This window comes from Heptranchias perlo, chromosome 3, assembly GCF_035084215.1.
Source record: "Heptranchias perlo isolate sHepPer1 chromosome 3, sHepPer1.hap1, whole genome shotgun sequence".
NCBI classification, from domain to species: domain Eukaryota; kingdom Metazoa; phylum Chordata; class Chondrichthyes; order Hexanchiformes; family Hexanchidae; genus Heptranchias; species Heptranchias perlo.
In genome coordinates this window covers 54,482,996-54,509,013 of record NC_090327.1, presented here as the reverse complement: position 1 = coordinate 54,509,013, position 26,018 = coordinate 54,482,996, and the positions used below count along the sequence as shown (strand labels likewise).

At 42.1% G+C, this 26,018-nt stretch overlaps 1 protein-coding gene across 1 annotated transcript in view; it reads left to right on the top strand.

Moving 5' to 3' along the window:
• The window catches only part of greb1l (GREB1 like retinoic acid receptor coactivator), a 339,711-nt gene that overhangs the window by 218,905 nt on the left and 94,788 nt on the right, over window positions 1–26,018 (top strand). The window contains exons 12-18 of the mRNA XM_067979743.1: window positions 358–543; window positions 3,416–3,742; window positions 7,964–8,092; window positions 12,673–12,807; window positions 14,179–14,376; window positions 15,214–15,394; window positions 23,923–24,115. Coding sequence (XP_067835844.1) covers window positions 358–543; window positions 3,416–3,742; window positions 7,964–8,092; window positions 12,673–12,807; window positions 14,179–14,376; window positions 15,214–15,394; window positions 23,923–24,115 — 1,349 coding nt within the window. The remainder of the gene's footprint in view (window positions 1–357; window positions 544–3,415; window positions 3,743–7,963; window positions 8,093–12,672; window positions 12,808–14,178; window positions 14,377–15,213; window positions 15,395–23,922; window positions 24,116–26,018) is intronic.

The window sequence follows — 26,018 nt, the reverse complement described above, 5'->3', positions numbered from 1 at the left end:
TTGATTTATTTTTCCTCTCTTTATCTCGAGGACCTTGTGACCAACTGTAGCGCCCCATCACTGCCCTAACTGAAATTAGCTATAAGTCCCTGAGACTAGGGATTGAGCCAGGGGCTTCCTGGTCTGTATGGTTCAGTATCACACAATGCATTTATCTTTTGAATATGTAACTTTTTTATTTGGATTTAATTACAAACACGTAAAATAAATCTGTTCTCTTTAGAAGGTTAAATAGCACATGTGATTCAAAACATATCTGCTTGAAAATATATATTTCCATGATATGCCCTAATTGAGACAAAATAGGTTTGAACTTGGGAATTAAGGAAAGACTGAAACATTTCTTGTGTTTTACAGGTTATGGCACTTTACCATATTTTTATGGCAATGTTGGTAATATTGTAGTAAGTCCTCTACTTGTGAATTGTTACAAGTTTCCACAGCTGACTTCAGTTGAGCTAGAACAGCTGGGAGTCTCCAACAGCCAGATCCTAACGGTGGAAAACATGATCCTCTTGACAATACAATATCTGATTCATCTTGGTAAGATTTGAGCAGTTTACTTTTTAAAAAATATCATGCTTATAATTCTTTTAATGCTGATTATACTTTCCAATGAGGTTTGAAAGGATTTACTGCTAGAACGCCAGTCTTGAGCTCGCTGGTGCCGTCCACTGACGACCCTGCTGGAGTTTGTGGGGTCAATGAGAGGGCACGTAATTAACATTTCTGGGGGGTTTTGTCAGTCTCTGGCTGAAGTTATGGTGGGAGACCAGAAGAACCTCCAAAGAATTTTGGGGCTCCTATGTTTTTGTGCGTGTGTGTGGTGTGTCACTCTGATATAGGAAGAATTGTACCATTGAAATAAATTAGTAATATCTCTGCCTGTTGCTTTGAATGGGGAAGAACATGCCATTGTCAAATTAAGCTCACTATGGTCAGTTTGTACAATTACCCCTTCCTCACCTCTTTACGTGCATATGTTTTTGCGTTTCCACAATACCTATCTAAATTACATCCTACATCCCATTGTACTGTAGCTGTGCATTTCCACACCTTCTTCCTCCAGCAGAACTAGTTGTAAAAAAGAGGGCAGAACTTTCAACTTCAGCGGGGGTGTAAAGCACACGGTAGAGGATTGGCCTGAAAGAACAGAGACTAGGGACTCAAATACATAATTCCACAAAAATGTAAGTAGATGATGCTATAAAAAAGACCAGAGGGTGAATTTCCTCAGAGCTCTCACATCTCCTGCTTCGCTGCCGGAACTGCAGCAAAAACCCCCCCATTATCTGCTGCACTTCTGGCGAAGTTACAGCGGTGGAGGGGATGTAGTTCCGAGGAAATTCACCCCCCAGTAGAATTGGGGTTTTATAAATAGGGGTGTGGAGTACAACAGTAAAGAAATAATGTCCATTTTTTCTGATTATGCCTCTATGAAGTGCCTTGGGAGGTTTTTCTACGTCATCAGTTTAAATTTAACACAGCGAATTGCTGTAGCATGGAATACTTTGCCACAGAAAATAGTTGAGGGGAGATCTTTTAAGTGGAAATTGGATAAATATTTGAAGTAAAGGAAGATACAAGGATGTGGGGACAGAGCAGGGCGGTGGATAAATTTTGGATTGCTCGAGCAAAGAACTGGTAGCGACACAATGGGCCAAATGGCCTCCAGCTGTGGTGCAAACTTCTTTGGTTCTTGATAGATCTAGAAAATTACTTGAAACTAAACCATGAAGGTAAGACAGATTTAACATTCTAAAAGACAAGGTTAGGACTAATAAATTATAATTCTTCTTTATGCAGAGAATGGTCAACACAAGGAAGAGACTTCCTGTTAGATTGGTAGAGACAAAAACTCTGGAATCATTTCATTTAAGAAAGAATTGGATACCTTGATGTTGGGACTATAGGGTCTTTCTGGATGGATGAGCGAGGATGGGGCATATGGGACCCCGCATTTATTTTAGCTAGCACTGGCTTTTGACAGACACTTTTCTGGCACGTGCAACAATTTTCTAATGGCTGAAAAATCTATTCTAATATACTTAGATCCTTTATGAAGGCTGAATTTTTTTTTGCCCCATTTATAAGCAGACCATCCTGGAAAATCTATTCCAGCAGGCCTTATCCCCAATATCAGGACAGCACCTGTGCAATTTTTTTTCTATTTCCTGTACTATCTGCTGTTGTGGCCTCTCTGTTTGAAATTGCCAATTAGTGTAAAATGTGGAGCAATTTCTTGTTATCTGCCAAAAGTGGGCCGAGCTCATTTCACACAGGGCTCTTTCACCAGAGAGACTTTCATCCCATTGGTCTGGACTAGATTAAAAGAGCTAGCTCACTGTGCAAGGAATTGCAAGCACAAACCTACATCCTGCCATTCCATGGCATAGCACATCCAAGCCATGGTATCATATGTGAAACACATTCTATCACCATTTTGTCTCCTTTGTCAGGTATTGAAAAGCAACATACAGTGGGAGTCAAGTCATTGGGGGGAATTTTAACCCCCAAGGACAGGTGGGTTGGGGGCAGGTGAGAAGGTAAAAACCTTAAAATTCTCCAACCCGTTTCCAAGCCGCCCACTTCCGGTTTTAATGAAGGCGGGTTGGGGGACGGGCGACCGATCCGATCTCAGGAGGCGCGTCGATCACTAAAACCTTTTAAGGAGGCTGCGTGCCTCCATTTTAGCTCAGTGTTTATTTTTAACACACGGAGACTGGGATTCCTGGGCTTCGGGAATCCCGGCAAGTAAAAGGAGGTGAGAAGAGCCAGATCCATGAGGTAAATGCCTTTATTGCACTGCTTGTGGGCCAGAAGGAGCAGGAGTGCTTCCCTGGGGCCCACCAAGCTTATCTCCTTATCTCCATGTGATCAGACCCCCGCAATCAGCCACCCCCCACCACCACGATGTCCGATTCACCCCCCCCAACAATGTCAGAAGTGCCCCAGCCCTCCCCCCACCGCGATGTCCACCCCCCCCCCCCCATGATGTCCAACATCCCCCCCGTGTCGTCCTACTTTCCCCCGCGATGTCCAATATCCCCCCCCCACCCCGTGATGTCCGACCTCCCCATCCCCCCTCCTGATCGGTGCCATCCCCGTCCCCCCATCCAAATCCTGAAGACCCCAGCTGCTTTCCCACCTGACAGGCAGCCAGCCTGTCAATCTGGCTGGCTTTTGGACATGAAAACTGTTGAAAAAATTTAAAAGACACCTTACCGTCAATATCGGCAGGATGTGTGGGAATGGGAAACCCCTGCTTCCGGGTTTCCTTTCTGAAAATCCTCCCCAATGCTCTTTTCTCGTCTCCGAGTAATATCAGGGCCATTGTCTCTGACTATAGTTGTATTATCTGGCTACACTTGTGTATTTCATAGTTCAATAATGGTGGTATATTTGCTTATTTCAGGTCCAGACCAGATGCCTCTCAGGGAAGAGTTTGAACAGATTATGCTGAAAGCAATACAGGACTCAAGCCTTAAAGACAGATCCTTACAACTGGGGGGCCCTTGTTCCACTGTGTCTCCAGGACAACTACCCTGGCTAGCTCGGCTTGCTGCCAGTGTTTCACGAGATTTGGTGCAAGTTGTTTTTACCCAGAGCTCCCTGGCAGAAGGCATTTCAGAGACCTTGAGGACATTTGGTGATGTACATCTACAACAGAAAGTACCTAACTATGTGGTAGTCATTTGTACATCAAAGATGAGAGGCAATGAATTCTGTGTCGTGGTTTTAGGTAAGTGGAACTTCAGGTTTTTTAAAAATAATCCAGTTAAAACAAAATGTAAACTGGTGCTAAATATGGCATCAGTGGCATAGAATTTCCTTATTATTGATATGTTAATTTTTGAAAACATTTTTAGTATTTATTAAAATCATTTGATTTGCCATCTAGCCAGCTATCTGATCCAAATTGTCGATTGTCTGATTTACAGGAGACTCAGGAACATAGGAATAGGAGTAGGCCATTCAGCCCCTCAAGCCTGTTCCTCCATTCAATTAGATCATGGCTGATCTGTATCTTAACTCCATCTACCTGCCTTATTTCTGTAACCCTTAATGCTTTTGCCTAACAAAAATCTATCAGTCTTAGTTTTGAAATTTTCTATTTACCTAGCCGTAACAGCTTTTTTGGGGAGAGAGCTCCAGATTTCCATTACCCTTTGTGTGAAGAAGTGCTTTCTGATATCACTTCTGGATGACCTAGCTCTAATTTTAAGATTATGCCTCCTTGTTCTGGACTCCCCCACAAGAGGAAATAGTTTCTCTCTAACTACCCTATTAAATCCTTTAATCATCTAAAACACCTCGATTAGATTACCTCTTAATTTTCTAGTTTCAATGGAATACATGCCTTGTCTATGCAACCTGTTCTCACAATTTAACCCTTTTAGCTCTGGTTACATGTTATCAAAAATGGGTCCTGCCACTGTACAGCATTTCAGATCTTCAGCTGCTAGCTAGACATTTGACACAGGTCTTGGTTGCACAATATAATTGCTCAGATAGTGTGTTGTATGTGCGGCTGTAGAAATAATAGGGGTGACTTTCTTGTTGGCCCTTCTGCAGGCCACTCAATGGACTCAGCATATTGGAAGTGCTGCCACTGAAGATGGAGCGGTGCAGCTGAATTTCCTGGCTCAGGCCATTTACAAGGCCCAAATGTCCTCCTAGGATTGGACTGCCCTCTGGCAAGGCCTTTCGCTGGCCATGAAGGGCAGAAATGGGTTGGGTTGCAGACATGAGAGGGCTTGTAGCTGTACTCCTGGCCAGCAACATCGAGGCCTTCTGTCAAGGCACCAAAATCTGACGGTCCTGCTGGGGAAAACATCCATCTATCTGCAACCATCTTGGATTTTCGGGGTGCTTCTGGGACCTGTGCAGACTTTCTAGTCTCTAGAGGATCTCAATGCAACCCCAACCACCAGCTTCTTGGGATACCCCTCTGTTTGCATGTCCCATTAGCAGATGCACAGGAATTGGGGCAGGAACATCCCCTCCTGCTTTACCTGTATGTCCACCCTGGGCTTCTGCCCCCATTTCCTCCTTGCTGTGCCTGGGAACTGAGTGTTCCCCAAGTGGAGCAAAGAGCAAAATCTACCGTAGTAGTTTTATTGCAGCACCAACTGGTATCCAAACTACACCGCTCAACCACTGAAGCAGCCAATCAAGCAGAGTCTACATAAATCAGGGACAATTGTTTTCGTACCTTTCAAATGTGCGGTGTGCTGGTTTTGTTGTTGAGAAACCCATCTATATCTGGCAGGACTGCTGAAATTGAATTTTTTTTTTCTGGGACTCACTCCTGGTCAAAAATTTGGTGTCCTGGCCAATATTTATCCCTCAACCAACATCACTAAAAAAGCAGATTAACTGGTCATTGCTGTTTGTGGGACCTTGTGTGCAAATTGGAGGCTGTGTTTCCCTACATTACAACAGTGACTATACTTTAAAAGTACTTCATTGGCTGTAAAGTGCTTTGGGACGTCCTGAGGTCACAATATAAATGCAAGTCCTCTCCTTTCCTTTATATTTATACTATTGTTTTGACAATTTCATTTTGCTACTCCATTTCTGTTTTCCTTTTTAGATGATTCTGCTGTTTCTGCTTCCTTTCACTGCTTATTTATGCTTTTTTTCTCTTCCCTTGTGTCATTTTTACCCTCAATTTCTTCTCTGGGACAGGCTGATTGCCATGAGCTGTTAGGAAATACACACAAGCTTCCACGCATTGTTGTCTCCAGATTCCAGCTTGCTGGCTACCACAGACAGATATGATATCTTATGCTTTACACTGCAATTGTACCATGTGCAGTGGGACACAGGTTTGATTCACCTACTCTGTTGAGATCTGGACCCCAACAATGCTATATGGGCAAGCGTTAAGTAGGGTTCAGACAACGTCCACTGAAGAAAGAGGGAGGGCATGGATGGGAATGTCATTGCAGGACCACTCTGGCATCTCCTGGTGATTGGCCAAAGAATGGCACTGTTTTTTATTTTCTCTTCTTTTTAAAAATTATTTTTCTCCTGGGCTCCTGGATGGTGCATTGGGTTTTAGATAATGGTCTTTGATCTGTTACTTGTGTTAAAATCCATCCCAGACAGGGTGAATGTTTCCTCTGTTTGCTGATTATAGAGTCCTATGTAAAATGAGTTTGGGAAGTCTCAATCCAATTCCAAATTGGGAAGAACCCAGAATGCAAGATTGCCTCTAATTTGGTATTAAATTAGTGATGTTACTCAGAGAGGCTGTTGGAAAAATGTCACACTGTGTAGAAGGGGGTGCTGTTTTGGGGCTGAAGCATGTTTTTGGGGCAATATCTGACCTGATACCCAAAATGGAAAGTGTTCCATTCTCTGGCAACATCCCTCACCTTATTGAGCACAAAATTCACAAAAGAAAGTTAAGAAAAATATATTTTTATTCTCCTTTTACATGTGGATGAGCTGAGCATGCTGCAGACGCGCATGTCCACCTTTAGTTTGATTCTGTTTCCAAGGCATCTCATGGTTAAGGGACAGATCCATTAGATTGGAGAATGGGCTGAGTGTGGTGGGGAATCAAATCTGATCCTAACACTATAGGGCCAATTTTATGCACGTGTTCTCCCGGTGCAGTGCTCCCGCTGTGGTGCTCCCAGTGCAGCATTCTCCACTATTTTCCATCGATTGATTTCAATGATTGATATAGAACTTCAATTTAAGATTGGGGTCCTTTGTTGCTGCACATTGGAGGACTAATACATAAGGATAGTTTTTATGAAATAGTGGGGAGAGTGTCTGTGGTTTTCTGATATGTCCTCCTTGTGGGCAGGGCTTTCTGCTGAGAGCGTGATTTTGTAAAATTAACCCTTATGTTTTAATCCTGCAGTGTGCACCACCTTCAAAGTAGCTCAGTCCTAAACTGAAGTTCTTCTTTAATCATTTAATCTCGATGTGGAGATGCCGGTGATGGACTGGGGTTGACAATTGTAAACAATTTTACAACACCAAGTTATAGTCCAGCAATTTTATTTTAAATTCACAAGCTTTCAGCCGTGTGGACCACTGAGGAAATATGGAACATATGATCTGTTGTCAGTTTTAAAAATAGTTGATGGTGCCTCTGATCTCCCAGTACGCACTTCTGGGGATTAATTTTGTGGGACTGTTGCCCACGCGGAGTGTGGTTACTACAGGTCAGAGATAAGGCTACAGGACTGTAGCCATGATTCTGCAAACCTTGTGCATCATAAAAGAGGTTCTATGACAATAGCAGAGTCTTGCAGAAGTAAACCATAGATTTCCATCATACCAGCTGCAGTGTTAGCAGCACACTAATAAAACACAACTGAGAATCTTACCATCAGGACCCTTTTAAAAATCAAACAGTTCAAATGTATGATAAATAATTTTAAACATCCTGACCCTGAATTTCTTCGGGGGTTCTGCCAGACTCTCACAAAAACTCTGACGAGAGACCAATGGAACCTACCAGAAACAGCAGGGACCCGGTTGCACTAGGTATCTGCTGTTTTTGTGATTTTCTGGCCTGCCTTGTAAGGGGAAGAACCTCTGCCCACCCCTTGCAAGGCAAATGTTGCACGAGGTTGCTCCTAATGGATGCACATAGAGCAATCCCACTGTGAATCTCTGCTGATCTTAACTTTCTGCTTCAAACTTCTCCAAGTCACTATTCTGTCTTACTGGTATCATCATCACACTGTTAAATAAAAGTTTGGCAGAAGTACAAAAGATGTTTGTAAATAATTAAATTTTACAAGCCCAGATGGTCAAAACTTCTTCAATTTCTACCTTCCAAATGAATTTCCCAACCAGTACTGAACTTAAAGTAACAATTTTAAAAGCTTGAACTGCATCTTTTAGAAAGTGTTACTGATTTCAACAGTAAGCAATTGTGTCCCATGTCATAGCAATGAATAAATCAGTTCAAAGAAGTGTTTGTTTTCTTCAGGTCACTATCAATCCAGAGTTCTGGCAGAGAGCATGCTCACCACAAATGAGTTCCTGAAGGAAATCAGTTATGAACTGATCACGGGAAAAGTCAGTATTTTGGCATCTCATTTCAAAACCTCCCCCTTTGGTAAGTGTTTCAATCAGACGTATGTTATTTACATTTCTTTTTAATTTCAGCACCTGCAAATTGTTGTACATGTCCAGAAAAAACATTGTTGAGGAAGGCTTAAGAAATTTTCGCCAAACTAAGGAAGAGTTGTTTATCCAATCATTGCCCAAGCCTTCAATCATTTGCTTGGAGTTTTGAGTTTATGGGATTACCAATGCTAATAATGGAGAATGCCAGTAAGACCATTTTCGGCGAAGGGGCCTAAAACAGGTGCTGGGCCCCTCATTTACATATGTAAGGCACCCAGTGCCTGCTTAGACAGCCACCAGTGGTGCCTGAAAAATGGTCTGACCCAATTTCGGGTGGAATGTTTTTCAGGAATCCTGGGGTGCAGGATGATGGTGTCTGAAAATAGGCACAACGAAGTTCAAGTTTTAGGCCATTGAATTCAGTTTCACAACTTGCATGATGGGATTTAAATTCATGACTTCTAGATTGCTAGCCCAGTACCATAATCATTACACTAACATACCCACATGTGTTATTACTATTGTTCAGTAGCTAGGTGGGCGCCAGGAATTTCATACCAGCTATATGGCTGTCAAGAACTAGTCACAACTGACACATAGATCGGAGATTCATGGCCCTTTCCATTATTTTGTATTGTTACTGTCAAAGCTTTCAGTTACTTGGATTTATTGGAAATCTGAAGTCAATGCAGTAGAAAATCAAGTGCGATGTAAAATGGCTTGTTGGTTTGCTATCAGCCCATTTTGCGCTACTGGCATTGACCAATTTCCCCCATATTTTCTAAATTCTAACCTGCCCTGCTCAGGATTCTTCAGGGCCGCTTTGCCCTAAGCAGTGACTGCCAATAAAAGGAAAGTTTAAAAAAAATGTAAGAAATATTTCTGTGGAGCCAGGAGGAGATAGACTGCTCCTTCTGACTCCACAGCCCTCCTGAGGGTTGTTGCTGGCCCATGATCTTCCCCCTCCCATTCTCGTCCCTCTCCCCCCACCCGGGGCTTACAGAGCAAAGCAGGTGGCCCAAAATTAATTTCACCAGTCGGACAATCTGCCTGTGGAGGTGCGACAGACATTGGGTGCCTTACATATGTAAAATTGCCCAGGTTATTTAGATGAGGCCTTGGGCTTCCCGATTTGGGCACTTGACACCATGCAGGACAGAACAGTTTGCTCAAGTGCTACCCCAGCCACTGGCCTGAATTTTTTGAGGGTGAGTTTCCATGGAGGTTTTCCTGCTTGTCTGCCTTAACTTCGGCAGCAGAGCTGCGGAAACCTCGGAAAAACGGTGTTTACACTATTTTCAGTTTGGCTATCCATTTAATATTGATAAGGGAAATGCAGCTTTTTGTTTCAGTATAACTTCAAAGGAGTTTGGATTGTATTTCTGGGGAAGCCTGCTTGTCCAAGGGAGTCTTCTACAGAAATGGACGTAGAAGTTCTGAGATGGTCACAGTGAATTGCGTTGGCTGTTGCACACAAAGGAATAAATTTTAAACCTCTAGTTACAATTTTACTTCGAGGTATTTTTCACGTTAAATTTTTTAAAGCTGTAGCTGGAACTTCTTTAAAAAGTGGGAGTAAATCTCTTGGTTCACATCACATCAGATGATATCTAAGAGTTTGAGAAGAAATGCCGGTTTTATGATTCTTGCTGTAGTGGATGTCTGGAAGAACAAAGACTTTCTGAAGAAGCGGTTTTGATGAATTATTATTTGTGTTGCTCTGTTTCCATCCCTACCTCAACTGGGCATCTGCTGAATGGATCTCTCTCTCTTTGGTTTGTCTTTAACGCGGGGGGAGGAAGGGGGAGGCCTTCGTCCAATGCAATCAGACATGTGAGGACAAAAACATTGATGATACAGGTTTGCAAATATCTGGGCTATTGGCAGCACACCAGTTATACAAGACACACTTCCAAACTTGCCAGGGAAACAAATGTAATTCAGTATGTGACTCACACATTGGAATATATGGTATAAACTAAAGAAATTGCTTTTTTTGGATGAACCCAACTTGGTCTGGCTTATCAGATCTGGCAAAAATATTTAGAGCTGAGACTTTAAATATTAACTGAGTCCGTGCTGATGAGAGAAGTGGGTCATTTTTTATTCTTTTGCTGTGTGTAACCCAAGCTCCAGGATTGATGGTTCATTGATGGGAATGGGTACAGCTCGCCAGCGAGAAGCCATCCTTCAACTTGACTATCTTCAAACTGTTGGCTCAGCAACTTCTCCAAGTCACAATTCTGTCTTCCTTGAAGAGCTCAGGGAGGTCAGAATACCTGAGGATGAAGGTATCATGGTAGCTTCCAGCAAATCTGGCATTGGTATGGAGGATTGTTTGCCTGTTGTCACACACAGTCTGGCCATTCAGCAAGTGGCAGCCCTTTCTATTTAGAAAATTGAGAGGATTAACTGTAGGAGCTCGCTATGCTATGTGGGTGCCATCAGTTGCACTTTGGGAAAGTCAGCAACGTGATAAAACTGGATGGCCCTATCACAAAGCTGTCTTGGTGTCATGCCAAATTGAATGAATTGCCTGCTGTCCTGAAAAGTGTGCCAGTTACCTGACAAATGCATGCCTGTACAGCCTCAGGGAACCTGTGTAATATTGCCTTACACAGGTTCCCTGCGGCTGCTTGAAATGAGCTGGTGGCGGAGCTGTCTGAGCAAATGATTTTGGCTGCAGGTCTTCACATAGTAGCTGGCACAGCTTTCCTATCGCCACTATGGTGCAATGTACTTTTCTCACACAGAGCTCCTCACTAGGATCTTCATGGGATCTGCAAGGCCTGTGATTTCTTTAAGTGGGGTGGGGGGGGGGGTTGTTGGGGTGGTGGTAATTTCTTGTAGGGTGCATCCTCCATATATGCTGTTTCACTGTCCTTTCCTCCACTTTGGACTGCTCTTCCACATCCTGCAATAAATTTACAAACAATGGAATGTCCAATGCCCATTGAGAATGCAATATATTTAAATGACGTCAGTGGAGAATTGGTAGGCCAGAAACCTGGATGAAAATGGGTACTGGCCCAGAATGCACCGTACAAAATGCTGGCATGCTGAAGTAGCACCCCAGAAATGCCACCAAAAATGTGTGGCCCATGTCTCTGAGGCAAGGAGTATGAAGGTGAACTTCCTAAAAGTGTTTGGCAGTGTGATTCTTCAACCAGCCATTAAGAGCTTCATGAGAGCTCTCTCCGTGTAAATCAGTGCTTGGCCCTTGTTGGCACAGCTCTGGTTGAGAACTTGCTATGTGGACATGAACCCACATCTTACCACTAGCTGGTGCTGCACTGTTAGGGCAACAAGTACAAAATCTGGATTTTACATTTTTTCATTCTAACGTATTATTGAGAGTTTGTGAAAGGTGCAGTATTCTATCATTTCTGCTTAACTGGGATGACCAAAGAGCAGCAAAATGCAGGCCGGCAACATTTCACTGCGGATCAGCACTAACCAAATTCCATCCTGAATCTCTTCATGTGATGTTTGGAAAGTAATACTGATGACCTGTTTAAAATTCTGTTTAGTAAAAATGATTACAGTAGCCTTGTTTCATCTTTTTTTATCAATCTATTTCACTGCCTTGCGACCATATTCTAAAGATGCAGAGGAGGATTTTCCTCTGGAGTAATGCTGGCCTCCTGACATAACTCTCAGTGGGTGGGTTTGGAAAATTAAGTGAAGAACCTCTCCATTGGCTCCTCGCCACATGCTGCCTATTCCATGATTTCCCACCATCAGTGGCCTCGGGTGTTCAATACAACTGCCCAAATATAAGCAGGCGTATTGTAATGATGTACAACTGATGGGAATAGGTCATACAGTATATTTTCCGTCATAGTAAATTGGACGCTAGGTACGCTGCATGTCCCCGGTGTGCAACTTTGCCATAGTTGTGCAGGGCGGGTGGGTTTACATTGTAAATGCCCCCCAAGGGAGGGTGATTTAAAAAAGTATTGCCCAGAGACAACTGTCCAAGTTATGCTACAGTAGACTCCTGAGGCCCCTGTCTTGAGGCAGGTTCCTTCACACGGGAGCCCGTTAAGATTATTAAAATAAGCCTGATCCTGGGAAATCAGACAGAGTCAGGGGTGCAAGCCTGGGGCATGCAGAAATTCTGTCCTGCCAAAGTTGCACCACCGTAAGGGCTGGGAGGAAAATCAGTGCCACAGTCAATGTGGAAATGGCAATAGCTATTTAAGGTTACTGAACAATTTGCAAACACCCTCAATTGGCCAGTGAGTTGCCACAAGACTTTTAAATGCAATCTCCTGTGGATCGCAATATTTTGCATCATCTAGTTTCATTGTTTGAAATAAATTTTCCAACAGTCATTCATCTGTTTTACAAAGAAATGACACAAAGCCTGTTTAATTAGGAAATCCTAATTCATTCAACTTTATTTAAAATGTTGACTAGATGTTCACTATGCATCAAATAAATTTTGAAGCTTTAAATACTTTTACAGTTCATGTGTACAGAGTTTTTTTCTAATCAGTATACAACTGCTTTTATTTATGCTTAACTTTTGGGTACCCTGAATGAAGTCTGCTTTATCTTCCACAGGAGATAACTTAGACAAATTCCTGGATAAATTTCAGCAGAGTAGAAGCAATAATGTTGCTGTTCCATTCAACGGAAGTGTTTCTGACTACGTTACATCAGATGAAGCTGCAGCAATGACATCAGTGCAGGGCGTTGGTAAGACTTTAGAATCGGTGTCCAATGTTAGCTGTATGCTGCAAGACTCACAGTGCTAAGCACTTGGCTAAATGTTATGGCACTGGCTTTAACACTTATGCTCTGACTCTTGTGCTGGTGCATGTTTTTTGTGCAAAAGTAATTACTCTTTATTAACCCTGTGAGTTAATACTTTCATGGCAATTTATAGCTGGTCTATACGCTATTTAGAAGAAACAATTTGGTATCAACATGAGCATTGAGTTGTCCTACTAAACAGTTGGAACTGTTGATCTACTCAGAACTAGATTTTTTTTGGTTGCAAAAGTTTAATTAGTGCCAATTATTCTCATTCCTACATGAAAAATATATGTAATGGCAAAAAATAATGTAGCTTTTGACATTGCTGTTTTAAACTGTTTACACCATGGGATACTTTCCTGATCTTCTGTCAGGTTCAGTTGGTGGTGGGCAGAACTGTTAATCTTCTTCCAAGCTGGTTTTATTGCATGTGAATTGTGGCATGTGCATCAGAGATGAATATTTCTGTCCTCTTGGCCAGTACCTGTAGTCAGTTTGATTTCAGATTAATGTTGCTAAAATACAACACTCCGAGAGTTTTTACACCCATGGTTCTGAAATTTCTAACCAGCATAGTTGTATTGGTGAGGGGTTCGTTTTAATAGGGAGCAAGAGACGTATTTCCGGCTTAAGGTGTTAAACAATGATAATTGCTGGTGTGTTGTGATTATTTCTACACTGTTCAATAATTTTTACAACAGCAGGTAGCCTGGATGTGTTGATGGAATCATAACTGATTCCAATTGTTGTAAGCTCTTTACAATGTAGAATAAATAGAAGCCTGAATAGACAATACACAGATATTCACTTTGCATCTCTCTCTGACCTGGAAATCTTAGAACTTTATTATTTTGTGTTTGTATGTGCATAATCCCAATGAGGATCTCTTCTGGTTGCCCCTTCAGCAAAAGAACTGAGGAGGGAATCCAGAATGAGGTATGTACAGTGTGGCACAGAGAGGTCATGTGGCTCATGAGACGAAGTCTTAAAGATTTAGTACCTTTGATTTCATTCAATTAAGCGATAGCCTATTTTATGTGGCGAATGAACAACAATCAAAGAGTGAAGAGGATGACTGAAGTAGGTGATGTCACTTTTCCTGTGTAACAGTTGTTTTCTACTTTAAAGATGAAGATTCAATAAATTCTTGGGCATTATTGAAAAGAATAACTTTGTGCAGGACCCTTTAAAAAAGATGCAGAAATGTTTCATTATTAAGCATGAAAACACAAGAGTGATCAGTTCAATAAAATATCCACAAACTGTTGGTAGAGTTTTAACAATGGGATGTGCTTTCTTCTTTCTCCACAGACTCTGTTACTGAAGTGTTCCAGATCCATCCACCTCAGCTCAATGTTGCCCGAAAGCTATTATCCCAAGTTTGTGCCATAGCAGACTCTGGAATGCAAAACCTAGACTTAGGGCGTTTTGGGAAGATTGACTTCACTATTTTAATACCTCCTTCAGAGATTCTTTTCCAACAGACTTTGCAACGTATTCGACATTCAGGTAGACAGATAAAACTGCTGCTAAATTATTTTTTAATGTGCATGACAGAAGGTGTTCAACAAAATTATGGATGTAACATTTTTTGAATAGGCTTTACTTAACCTATTACCTAATAGATAAAAGTTGATATTCTTACTGGAGTTGTCTGATTATTTATAGATAAAGAACTGGCTTGTTTAACTTTAGTCACATAGGGGTATTAAATCAACTATGGGTGAAATTCCTGTCCAAACTAATTTTAATGCGAAAGTTGATGTGATTTTTAAATGGGAAATGCTGCATTATTCTCACACCAAACTTTTCACTAAGTACTTCACCTCCCAGGTTTCCTATATTATTATTTTTTTGAGGCTATGTACTGCAATTTCAGGGCATACATCCTACTCCCTCCCTCCTCGTTTTCTTTCCTCATTGCACCCCATCAGGCATGTGATCAAGGGGCCAGGATGGATGACCTGTTCTCGGGCCACCACCAATGCTATTCTTTCTCCATCTGATTACATGAGATTCTCCATCTGATTTTTGCTTTTATTTGTGGGACTTTGGTCAGGAACCCAGTGAAGTGAGGGATCAAATCTATGTCTCTCTATTGTGTGGCACTAAGCATAGGTAATATTGGTGCCACAGTAATATTGTAACAGAAATATTGCATTCAAAACATACATAAACAGGGAGGATGAGACGGAGAGTGTTCACAAGTTCTTTGTTTTACTGTAACTTACTATAATTTTTTTTCCAAGCTATTTACTGCTACAATGTCTTCACTTAACAAAAGCAGAACCAACAACAAACCAATATTTATAATTTATTACATAATACACCTTTGTTTTTACACAGGAGTACTTGTAGACTTGGGTCTTGAGGAAAATGGAATAGCCTACCAAAGGGCCGAGAAATATATTCTCCGTTTAGACCATGACATTCAGAACAAGTTTGAGTCATTCATGAAAAAAGTCAAGCAGAATCCATACACACTCTTTGTTCTTATTCATGACAACTCTCATGTTGATCTCACTAGGTAAGTATATAATTTATTTTTGCAACTTTATTTTCATTTTCTCTTCTTTGCAACTCCCAAGAACATGTTTCATGTCATTTAGACATCTTTGTGATGTCTGTTTATATCACCCTGTGGCCAATGCTTGGCTTTGATTAAGTATAACCCCTGCTGTGCGATTTTATTTATTCCCTTTTCTCTTAACCTTTCCTGTGATGATGTGTGCCCCACCATTTGATGCTGAGGCTGACAACTAGCCAAAGATTGACAGACTAGCATCTCGATGAAGCCTGACTGAACAAGACTATGGTTTGATCCTAGTTCTTTTAGTGACGTTGTGTTCTGTTGAACCATTCATTGTTTGTCCTGAGACCTGAGGAATAATTTTAACGTGACAAATGGATGGGCTGGGGTCAGGTGGGTAGTAAAAATAGTTGAATTCTTAAGCTGGACCGCATCCCAGCTCCAACGTGCCCACTTCCGGGTTTAACCCAGGTACGTTAGGATGCGTGTGGGCAACAGAAACCCGCAAGTCCTGTTCCCACTTAAAGCCGGCAGGCCAATAGTTAAAGGGGCAATGTACCTGATTGCGATAGTTGAAGCACTTAACTTTTTGTGTATTAGAAATGTAAAACAAATTTAACCTTACCTGTTCTGGCTTCCCATTGCTTCTGATTTACGTCAAGTGAAAGGAGGCGAGAAGGCACGGATCCATGAGGTGAGTGCCTTTATTGTACTGCTTGTGGGCCAGGATGAACAGGAGTGCTTCGTCAAAGCCCAATAGGCTCACCTAGCGCAATTGGCAATCCCCCCATACCTGACCGCCTTCTGATGGCCGATCCTCCACCCCGATGGCTGAGACCCCTCCATGTCTCTGACTCCTCCTGACCTTTGATCTTCTGGCGACGTCCTCCGATCTTCTGACGACCTGATCACCTCCCGGCCCGCGATGCCCTCTACGGCCCCCCCCGCCCCAATGTCCTCCACAATCTCTTCCTCCCTCCTCTCCAATTCCCGCCCATCAGCCAGCGGCCTGTCAATCTACTTATTGCCCTTATTAAGGTCGCGATCACAGATTGCAACCTGCTAACTTTACTGCCGAATTTTGTGTCCGATTAGCTCCTCCGGACCATGAATTGGAATTCTTCCATTTGATAAATAGAAAATTAACAAGGCTGTAGTATTCCGGATAGTTGTACTAAAATGAACACCTTCTAAATTGCTATTTCTGCCAATGAATATAAATTGAAAAATTATAACATTTATATCTATTCTATTTGTTTGTGTAAAAAAAATTGTTAAAAGCTCTGTTATATGACTGCCTTTTTTGCCCAAATTACACAACTGGATGTGATGTGACCTATTATTTCTACAGTGTTAAAATACTAACCATATTTAACAGTTTACATTTTTGAAAATCTTCCTTTTATAGTAAAAATATGCAAGAAAATTAGTAATAGAATACTCATCCTAATATTTCACTAAGATTTCATGTTTGGTGATGTGTTATGCATTTAATTTCTATCAAATGAATAAGATTTGGAGATCTTTTTCAAAGGTTTATACAATTTTTACAGAGATTTAGGGCTCGATTTTACAATGGTGGCAGGTTGGCAGTGGGGGGTGAAGATGGGCGTGGCAAACTGGCATGAACAAAACTTACCGTTTTCGATGCGATCGCATGTTGATTGACGATGATTAACGTCCTCTCTGGGTTTTGCGCCCGGCAGACAGCATGATTGACAGGCTGGCTGCCGTCAGGAACTGCAATGTGAGGGTTGGGGGGGGGGGCGCGGGGAGTGAAAGAGAGAGAGCGAGACGTTATCCGGCACTGGAACGGAAGACTGGGGTGTTGGGGGGGAGAATGGAAGATCTGCGATGGACTGGAAGATGGGGGGGGGGGGGGGAGAGGGGGAAGATCGGGGGGGGGGGAGAGGGGGAAGATCAGGGGGGGTGAAGAGGGGGACATCGGAGCGGGAGACATCGGACATCGGAGCAGGGTGCAACGGTAGGTTCATTTAGTGTTTTCACTTCCTTCCATGGTTTTTTATTTAATTTATTTCGTTTCTTTTTCCCTGATCTGGCCGTTCACACCTGGTTTCACCAGGCGTGAATCAGAAGCGGTGGGCAAGCCGCCCAGGTAAGTTTTAAAAAAAACCTTTCTAAGTACTTAACCTGTCACAGGTAAAGTGCCTTAAGTACCTCATTGAGGTACATTTGGCTCTTTAACTGTCATCCTGCCGGCTTTAATTGCTGGCGGGACTTCCGGTTTCGGGTCGCCCGTGCGCATACAGGTGGGTCCCTGGGAAACTCGGATGTCAGCGGGTTGGAGCCGGCTTCCGAACCCAAACGGGATTTCTGCAATTTTTGGAGCCCCCAACGCACCCACAATTGCCTCCTAAAATCACCCCCTTAATTTTTGTTGCTGACATCTGAAAGGCTTAATCTATCTAAGTCTGCAGTACTTGCTAACTTTTCACTGAAGCCTATGTGATCATGTGATCAACATTTGCATTCACAAGTCTTCATTTTTCTCACACTTTGTGGCTTTCCCAAACTGTTTCCCTTCAGAGAGAATGGAAACATTTGTTGAAAGTATACTTTCAGGAAAAGCCACAGTGAATTTTAATTCCCAAATGTCTGTCTTACCTGGCCAAATTAATAATGAGTGGACACCATTTTATATTTTTGTTTGTAAAGGTTTTCACTCCTTAATTTGTCCCGGTTTCTCATTCTCATGGTTTCTGGGCCATGCACTGCCTGCATGAAGACAGACAGGTGACCTTGCCCTCAACCAGCCACCAGGAGACATATGACTGCGGTGTGGGAATGGCTTCCATTTTGATTTTTTGCCCCCCTCTTCCCAACACCTTCCAGTAACATTGTGGCTAAGATCAGGACCTCAGCATTTCGGAAAGATTTCCCAGTTGAAGCACATATTTGATATCATGGGCATAATTTTAACTCGGAAAAACGGATGGGTTGGGGGCGGGGGGGAGGGTGGGCAGTAAAAATTTTTAAAATCTAAAAACCGCCCCACTCTCAGGAGGCAGTTTGGTCACTAAAAGTTTTCAAGAAGGCTGCGGGCCAACATTTTCACAGATTTTTTGAATTTAACACCTGGGGCCAGGATTCCCGGGCCTTCTACTTCACGCCACGTGAGAGGAGGCGAGAAGGCCTGAAACTGCAAGTAAGTGCCTTTATAGCACTGCTTGTGGGCCCGGAGGAGCAGGGGTGCTTTCCCCAGACCTAACTAGCATACCTGCAGCAACCTCCACCCCCGCGATCTCCGATTTCCTCCCCCCCACAATCTACGACCCCCCTCAAGATCGCCAACTCCCCTCATGGCCTCTGACCTTGACCCCCCTCCAATGACTGACCCTCCAATGACTGAGCTCTCCGATGACTGACCCCCGACCCCCACGATGACCCATGATGACTGAGTTCCCCGATGACTGACTCCCCTCTGACAACTGACCCCTGACCGCCCCCCATGATGACCCCCGACGACTGAGTTCCCTGATGACTGAACCCCCCCCATCTAACACTTACCTTTTCACATCCACTTCCTTCCTATTCTCCCATCCGACCAAGTCAGTCTGTCAATCAGGCTGGCATGTCAGGCGGGAAACAGTCAAAAAAAAATTAAAAGTTGTCCTTACATCAAAATCGTAAGGACGTCCAGGAAACCCGTACTTCCAGGTTTCCCATCAGGAATTCCACCCTTTAATCCCCTTCCTGAGTCCCTGATAAAATCATGCCCCAGGTTTCAAGAATGTGATACCATTTGGTAGCACAGTAAAGGAGACAGCATTTGAACTTGGGGTTTCATTGAGAAAAATGGTAGACAGTGCTCATGCCTCATTTTCCTTTGCTACCTGCTACATGACTTCAGTGCTGCAGCGTATGCTCTAAATAGCTTATGATGCCAATCGCTTCCATGTTAAAACCTATAGGTAATATGACTGGTTTGAAAGTTTGAGGGAAATAGATATCTCTGTCTCCTTCTAATATTTCCAGGATTCTGCAAGAACAGGAGGGATAGCACTATTTAGTATATGTACCCCTGTAAAGTCGGCTCAAAAACACATTGATTGCAGGAGTCCAGTGGTGCATCAGGAAGTGAGAGGGATATGAGGCACAAGCGATCTCTGGATTGTACTTTGAATAACCCTCTCTAAACAACTCAGTTGGTAGATTTAATTCCAATCATTGTGTGATTTCTACCATTAATAGTGGTCAGACAATAGTTAATAAAGGTTGACAGCCGATTATCAGCTGCTTGCATCAAGCCTTTATAAATTAAGTACTGTTGGTAGAAGAGAAGGCATGATTGCCCCCAACAATGTGAATGGAGCAGCAGCTCCCAAAAACATTGTGTCTAAGATCAGGACCACAGCATTTAGGAAAGATTTCCCAGTTAAAGCACATATTTGACATCATGGGCATGATTTTAACTCTACCCCAGAGGGCTGTGGACACTCAGTCATTGAGTACATTCAAAACAGAGATCGATAGATTTCTAGATATTAAAGGCATCAAGGGATATGGGGATAGTGCAGGAAAATGGTGTTGAGGTAGAAGATCAGCCATGATCTTGTTGAATGGCGGAGCAGGTTGAGGGGCCGAATGGCCTACTCCTGCTCCTATTTCTTATGATCTTATGTAAACAGCTGCAGTGCACAACCTCTGGGTCAGTTGTACTCTGTCCCAATAGAGTACCTCAGCACCAGCTGTGAAGCCTACAGTTTAACACACAGAACTTTTATAGTTATATTAGGAAAAAGAGGGTGGTCAGGAGCAGTGTTGGCTCCTTAAAAACTGAAAGTGGGGATATTGTCATTGACAATGGGGAAATGGCGGACATGTTGAACAATTACTTTGCGTCAGTATTTACAGTCGAAAAAGAGGATAGCATGCCGGAACTCCCAAGAAAACTAATATTGAATCGGGGACAGGGACTGGATAAAATTAACATAAGTAAAGCAACAGTGATGAAGAAAATAATAGCACTAAAGAGTGACAAATCCCCAGGACCAGATGGTTTCCATCCCAGGGCTTTAAAGGAAGTAGGTGAGCACATTGCGGATGCCCTAACTATAATCTTTCAAAGTTCTCTAGATTCAGGAACTGTCCCTCTAGATTGGAAAATTGCACATGTCACTCCACTTTTTAAGAAAGGAGAGAGAGGGAAACCGGGGAATTATAGACCAGTTAGCCTAACATCTGTTGTGGGGAAAATGCTGGAATCTATAATTAAGGATAGGGTGACTGAACACCTCGAGAATTTTCAGTTAATCAGAGAGAGCCAGCATGGATTTGTGAAAGGTAGGTCGTGCCTGACAAACCTGATTGAATTTTTTGAAAAGGTGACTAAAGTAGTGGACAGGGGAATGTCAATGGATGTTATTTATATGGACTTCCAGAAGGCATTTGATAAGGTCCCACATAAGAGACTGTTAGCTAAGATAGAAGCCCATGGAATCAAGGGAAAAGTACGGACTTGGTTAGGAAGTTGGCTGAGCGAAAAGCGACAGAGAGTAGGGATAATGCGAAGGTACTCACATTGGCAGGATGTGACGAGTGGAGTCCCGCAGGGATCTGTCTTGGGGCCTCAATTATTCACAATATTTATTAACGATTTAGATGAAGGCATAGAAAGTCTCATATCTAAGTTTGCAGATGACACAAAGATTGGTGGCATTGTAAGTAGTGTAGATGAAAAAATAAAATTACAAAGGGATATTGATAGATTAGGTGAATGGGCAAAACTGTGGCAAATGGAATTCAATGTAGACAAATGTGAGGTCATCCACTTTGGATCAAAAAAGGATAGAACAGGGTACTTTCTAAATGGTAAAAAGTTAAAAACAGTGGATGTCCAAAGGGATTTAGGGGTTCAGGTACATAGATCATGGAAGTGTCATGAACAGGTGCAGAAAATAATCAATAAGGCTAATGGAATGTTGGCCTTTATATCTAGAGGACTAGAGTACAAGGGGGCAGAAGTTATGCTGCAGCTATACAAAACCCTGGTTAGACCGCACCTGGAGTACTGTGAGCAGTTCTGGGCACCGCACCTTTGGAAGGACATATTGGCCTTGGAGGGAGTGCAGCGTAGGTTTACTAGATTGATACCCGGACTTCAAGGGTTAAGTTACGAGGAGAGATTACACCAATTGGGGTTGTATTCTCTGGAGTTTCGAAGGTTAAGGGGTGATCTGATCGAAGTTTATAAGATATTAAGGGGAACGGATAGGGTGGATAGAGAGAAACTATTTCCGCTGGTTGGGGATTTTAGGAGTAGGGGGCACAGTCTAAAAATTAGAGCCAGACCTTTCAGGGGTGAGATTAGAAAACATTTCTACACACAAAGGGTTGTAGAAGTTTGGAACTCTCTTCCGCAAACGGCAATTGATACTAGCTCAATTGCTAAATTTAAATGTGAGATAGATAGCTTTCTGGCAACCAAAGGTATTAAGGGATATGTGCCAAAGGCAGGTATATGGAGTTAGATCACAGATCAGCCATGATCTTATCAAATGGCAGAGCAGGCACGAGGGGCTGAATGGCCTACTCCTGTTCCTATGTATTCACTTGTATGTTTGTGACAACAAAAGAAAGAAAGATACTGCCTTGTATTCATTTAGTGCTTTAAGCTAAAGGACTGTTATCACCTATGTGCATGCTAATTTTTCTCCCCATATTTCGTGAAGGTGCTGACCCATACTGGGATATGGTTCCATGGGTGTCAGCAGCCTTTCAGTACACTGCCCAAATGGAAATTCATTATGTGCATGCTTAGACAGTGAGAGGGTTAATTTACACAAGGGTTCTCCCGATTATCTGTCAGAACTTCAGCAAAATAGCCACAGAAAACCCGGAAAACAGCATGAACACCGTTTACACCATTTTTCCAAGGGTTCCGCAGCTCTTATGCCGAAGTTTTGACGTAGGAATGGGAGGACCCCCATGACAATTCATCCCCAGAGTGTCAGCAGGCGATTCAGTCATAGATGGTTGAAGCAAAACAGTCGAAGCACAATCTTACATTTACTTGATGTAGACATGTATTTTCCAGCAGGAGCAGACACTCTGAGTGATTTCCTTCCCCTTTGTAACTCTAGTGCTGCCACCCACTGCCACTTATGAGGAATTTTGGACAGGTGTATTTCCTGAAATAGTCTGCTCTGAAAACTTAGCTACACCACTGCAGTACTGTGCACCACAATAAATATTGTAATTGTTGCATTATGAACTTCTTCAACTTTTTTAACCATAACATCAGTTTTTTTTCAATTAAAATGAAGGGTAAAAAAATCATTAGTAATGCTGACTTTCATATTGCTGACCGCTTTATTATATTCCTCTGTATAAGACACTTCACCTTGATGGCCCTCCTTCTTTAAATGCTCTGCTATTCTTGGTTAAATGCCAGTGTCATCCTCTGATGATGGCTGAATTTTTTTTCAAATGAGGCCATCCATATTGGATCACCACATGGGTTTGCCATCCTTTTGTTTGAATCATTGTCGATTCTGTTGGCATTTTCACAACTGAAGGACCTGCTTTACTGTGTCACTGACTCATTTGTTTAGTTTCTTTACTTTTGGTTTTACTGATAACAAATTCCTGGATTTTTACTATTGCATCAAAAAATTGTCAACGTGGCCTATTTTCTTAAATCTCACAATTTTTGTGAGTTTGACAATGTTTGGTTCTTTTGTCCTTTTTCATCTCCTTTTGTAAATGGAATTTTGAAATAAAACCAATAAAAGGGACTAAAAATGAATCCAAAAAAATCTCAAAAATAGCAAATGTTTTTGCCAAGTTTGTGTAACATCAAATTTTCTCAATATTCAGCTTGAAAATGTAATGATCGTTTTCCCTCCCCGTTTTCACCTGGATTTACAGAAAAACACTGAACATGAAGAATCACACACTTCTTGTAGGAAGATTTCCATTGTTCACTATCTACAGTGAAATTCTAAATGTGCTTTTACACTGACAATTATAATTTTGCTACAAATAGCAAGCAGAGCAAATCTTAAAGGTGTGAACTTTGGCTGAGTTAGAAGGTCATGGGTTCAAGCCCCACTCCAAAGACTTGAGCACATAATCTAGATTGACACTGAGGGAGTGCTGCACTGTCGGAAGTGCCGTCTTTCAGATGTGACGTTAAACCAAGACCCTGTATGCCCTTTCAGGTGGACGTAAAAGATCCTATAGCGCTATTCAAAGAAGAGTTCACCTGGTATCTTGGCCAACATTTATCCCTCAACCAACATCACTTAAACAGATTTTCTGGTCATTTATTTCATTGCTGTTTGTGGGACCTATTTGCATGCAAATTGGCTGCCATGTTTGCCTAATTACAACGGTGACTACACTTCAAAGGTACTCCACTGGCTGTGAAGCACTTTGGGGTGTCCTGCGGTTGTGAAACGTGCTTTATAAATTTAAGTTCTTTCTTTCCCCTTACTTGTCTAACTGTTCACTATAACTATAGTCCTTGCAGGCAGTCTTGATTGAATCTTATGTTCCCTCAGTCTTGTTTCAGGCTCTGCAATACATGGGGAATCCAGCCAAGGTCTGTCGGATAAGTTTATTAATTCGCGTGAGGCACTTGAGGCCTGCAACTTACTTATGTTGCAGGTCAGCTCCTTTCCTTTCACTCTACAGACACAGCAGTCTCGTGTCAGCTCATACAATGAAGTGCACTGGATACTATCCAGCAGTCCTGTAAGTTCACATTAAGTAATTATTTTCTAACTGTTTTTGGCTGTATAATAATATGACATTGTTGTATGTAAAGAAGTTTGTAAGGAGTCTTACAACACCAGGCTATAGTCCAACAGTTCTATTTGAAATCACAAGCTTTCGGAGGCTTCTTCCTTCGTCAGGTGAGTGTGGGATTCCAGCGGGAAAAAAAAGTTTTCTTTTTAATACAACTGGTCAGTTGTATTAAAACCAGTTGTATTAAAAACAGATAACTTTTTTTTCCCGCTGGAATCCCACACTCACCTGACGAAGGAGGAAACCTCTGAAAGCTTGTGATTTCAAATAAAACTGTTGGACTATAACCTGGTGTTGTAAGACTCCTTACATTTGTTCACTCCAGTCCATCACCGGCATCTCCACATCGTAAAGAAGTTTAACTTTGTTGTACAAATACGTTCAGGCTACCCTAACATAGAGCTGACAACATCTGGGAAATGCTTGGCGTGACACCTACAATCAGCATGAGGGATTGCGATTGCAAATTCATATAAAAATACAGCACTGTGTTTACTTTTAAGAGTGACATTCATCAAAGTAGACACTTTTTTAACTATAAAGAGTGATTTACACTCCTAACAAATGACAGTTGGCTAATGGCAGTGATATGTTTTTCGAGGTTAACTATTTTCATCTGGAATTCTACAGGGGTTCTCCCGATCTCCCACCGTAAATTAGGCGAAGGTTGACATAAAACTTGGAGAAACGACATAAATAGCCGTTTGCGTCGTTGCTCTGGGATTTCTGCCAATCTTCCACCAAAGTTACATTGAGAGATCGGGAGAACCTTATCAGAAATTCTGTCCCTTTATGTCTATCTTTGTAATAATGAAACAGGTTCTGTCAAAATCATACAGGTGACAAGAAATGTTGCTTAATATTAAATTAAACATGTAAAAGAGAGTTAATTTTGCCATAACTTGCTGGCTGCATCTGAGGAAAATGCCATTTAGTCCATTTTCACCCTGTAAGCTTTTGATCCTAGAGTTGCACCTGAGTGTTTGAAATAGGTCACTGGACAATTTAATCTGTTTAACCTATTTTGCCTTATCCATGTAACAAAAATGTCAGCATTCTTCATCTGCCAGTGACAATTTTGCTGAAAGATATCATCGCTTCCGATGTGCCAGAACTGAGAGGATATCCTTATTGGGAAAGGCTGAACAGGCTGGGACTCTCTTCTCTAGATAAGAGAAGGTTGAGGGGTGACCTGATGGAGGTTTTTAAGATAATGAAAGGGTTTGATAGGGTAGACGTAGAGAAAATGTTTCTACTTCTGGGGGAGTCCAAAACTAGAGGTCATAAATATAAAACAGTTGCTAATAAATCCAATAGGAAATTCAGGAGAAACTTCTTTACCTAAAGAGTGGTAAGAATGTGGAACGCGCTTCCTCAAGGAGCAGTTGAGGCGACAAGCATAGATGCATTTAATGGGAAACTAGATAAGCACATGAGGGAGAAAGGAATAGAAGGGTATCCTGTTAGGGTTAGATGAAGTAGGGAGGGAGGAGGCTCATGTGGAGCATAAATGGCATAAACCAGTTGGGCCGAATGGCCTGTTTCTGTGCTGTAGTTTCGATGTAACTCAATGTAATTAACTGGTTTAGATATTCTTTGTCACCAAGGAGTTTTGTCCAGCAACATCTACCAGAATCTTTAGTATATTAGGTGGCAACGTGGTGCAGCCAGAGACATCTGTAACTAGGCTAGATGTTGCGAGAAATTGACCACAGTGGTTGCTGGGAGTACAGAAATACTTGAAGAAATTATACAAGGTATTAATGGGGCAGATCACAGACTTCCTTTAGTTTGATGCCTGATGGAAAATCCCTGGCTCATTAAGTAGTTGTTTAATTGTGTTCAGATT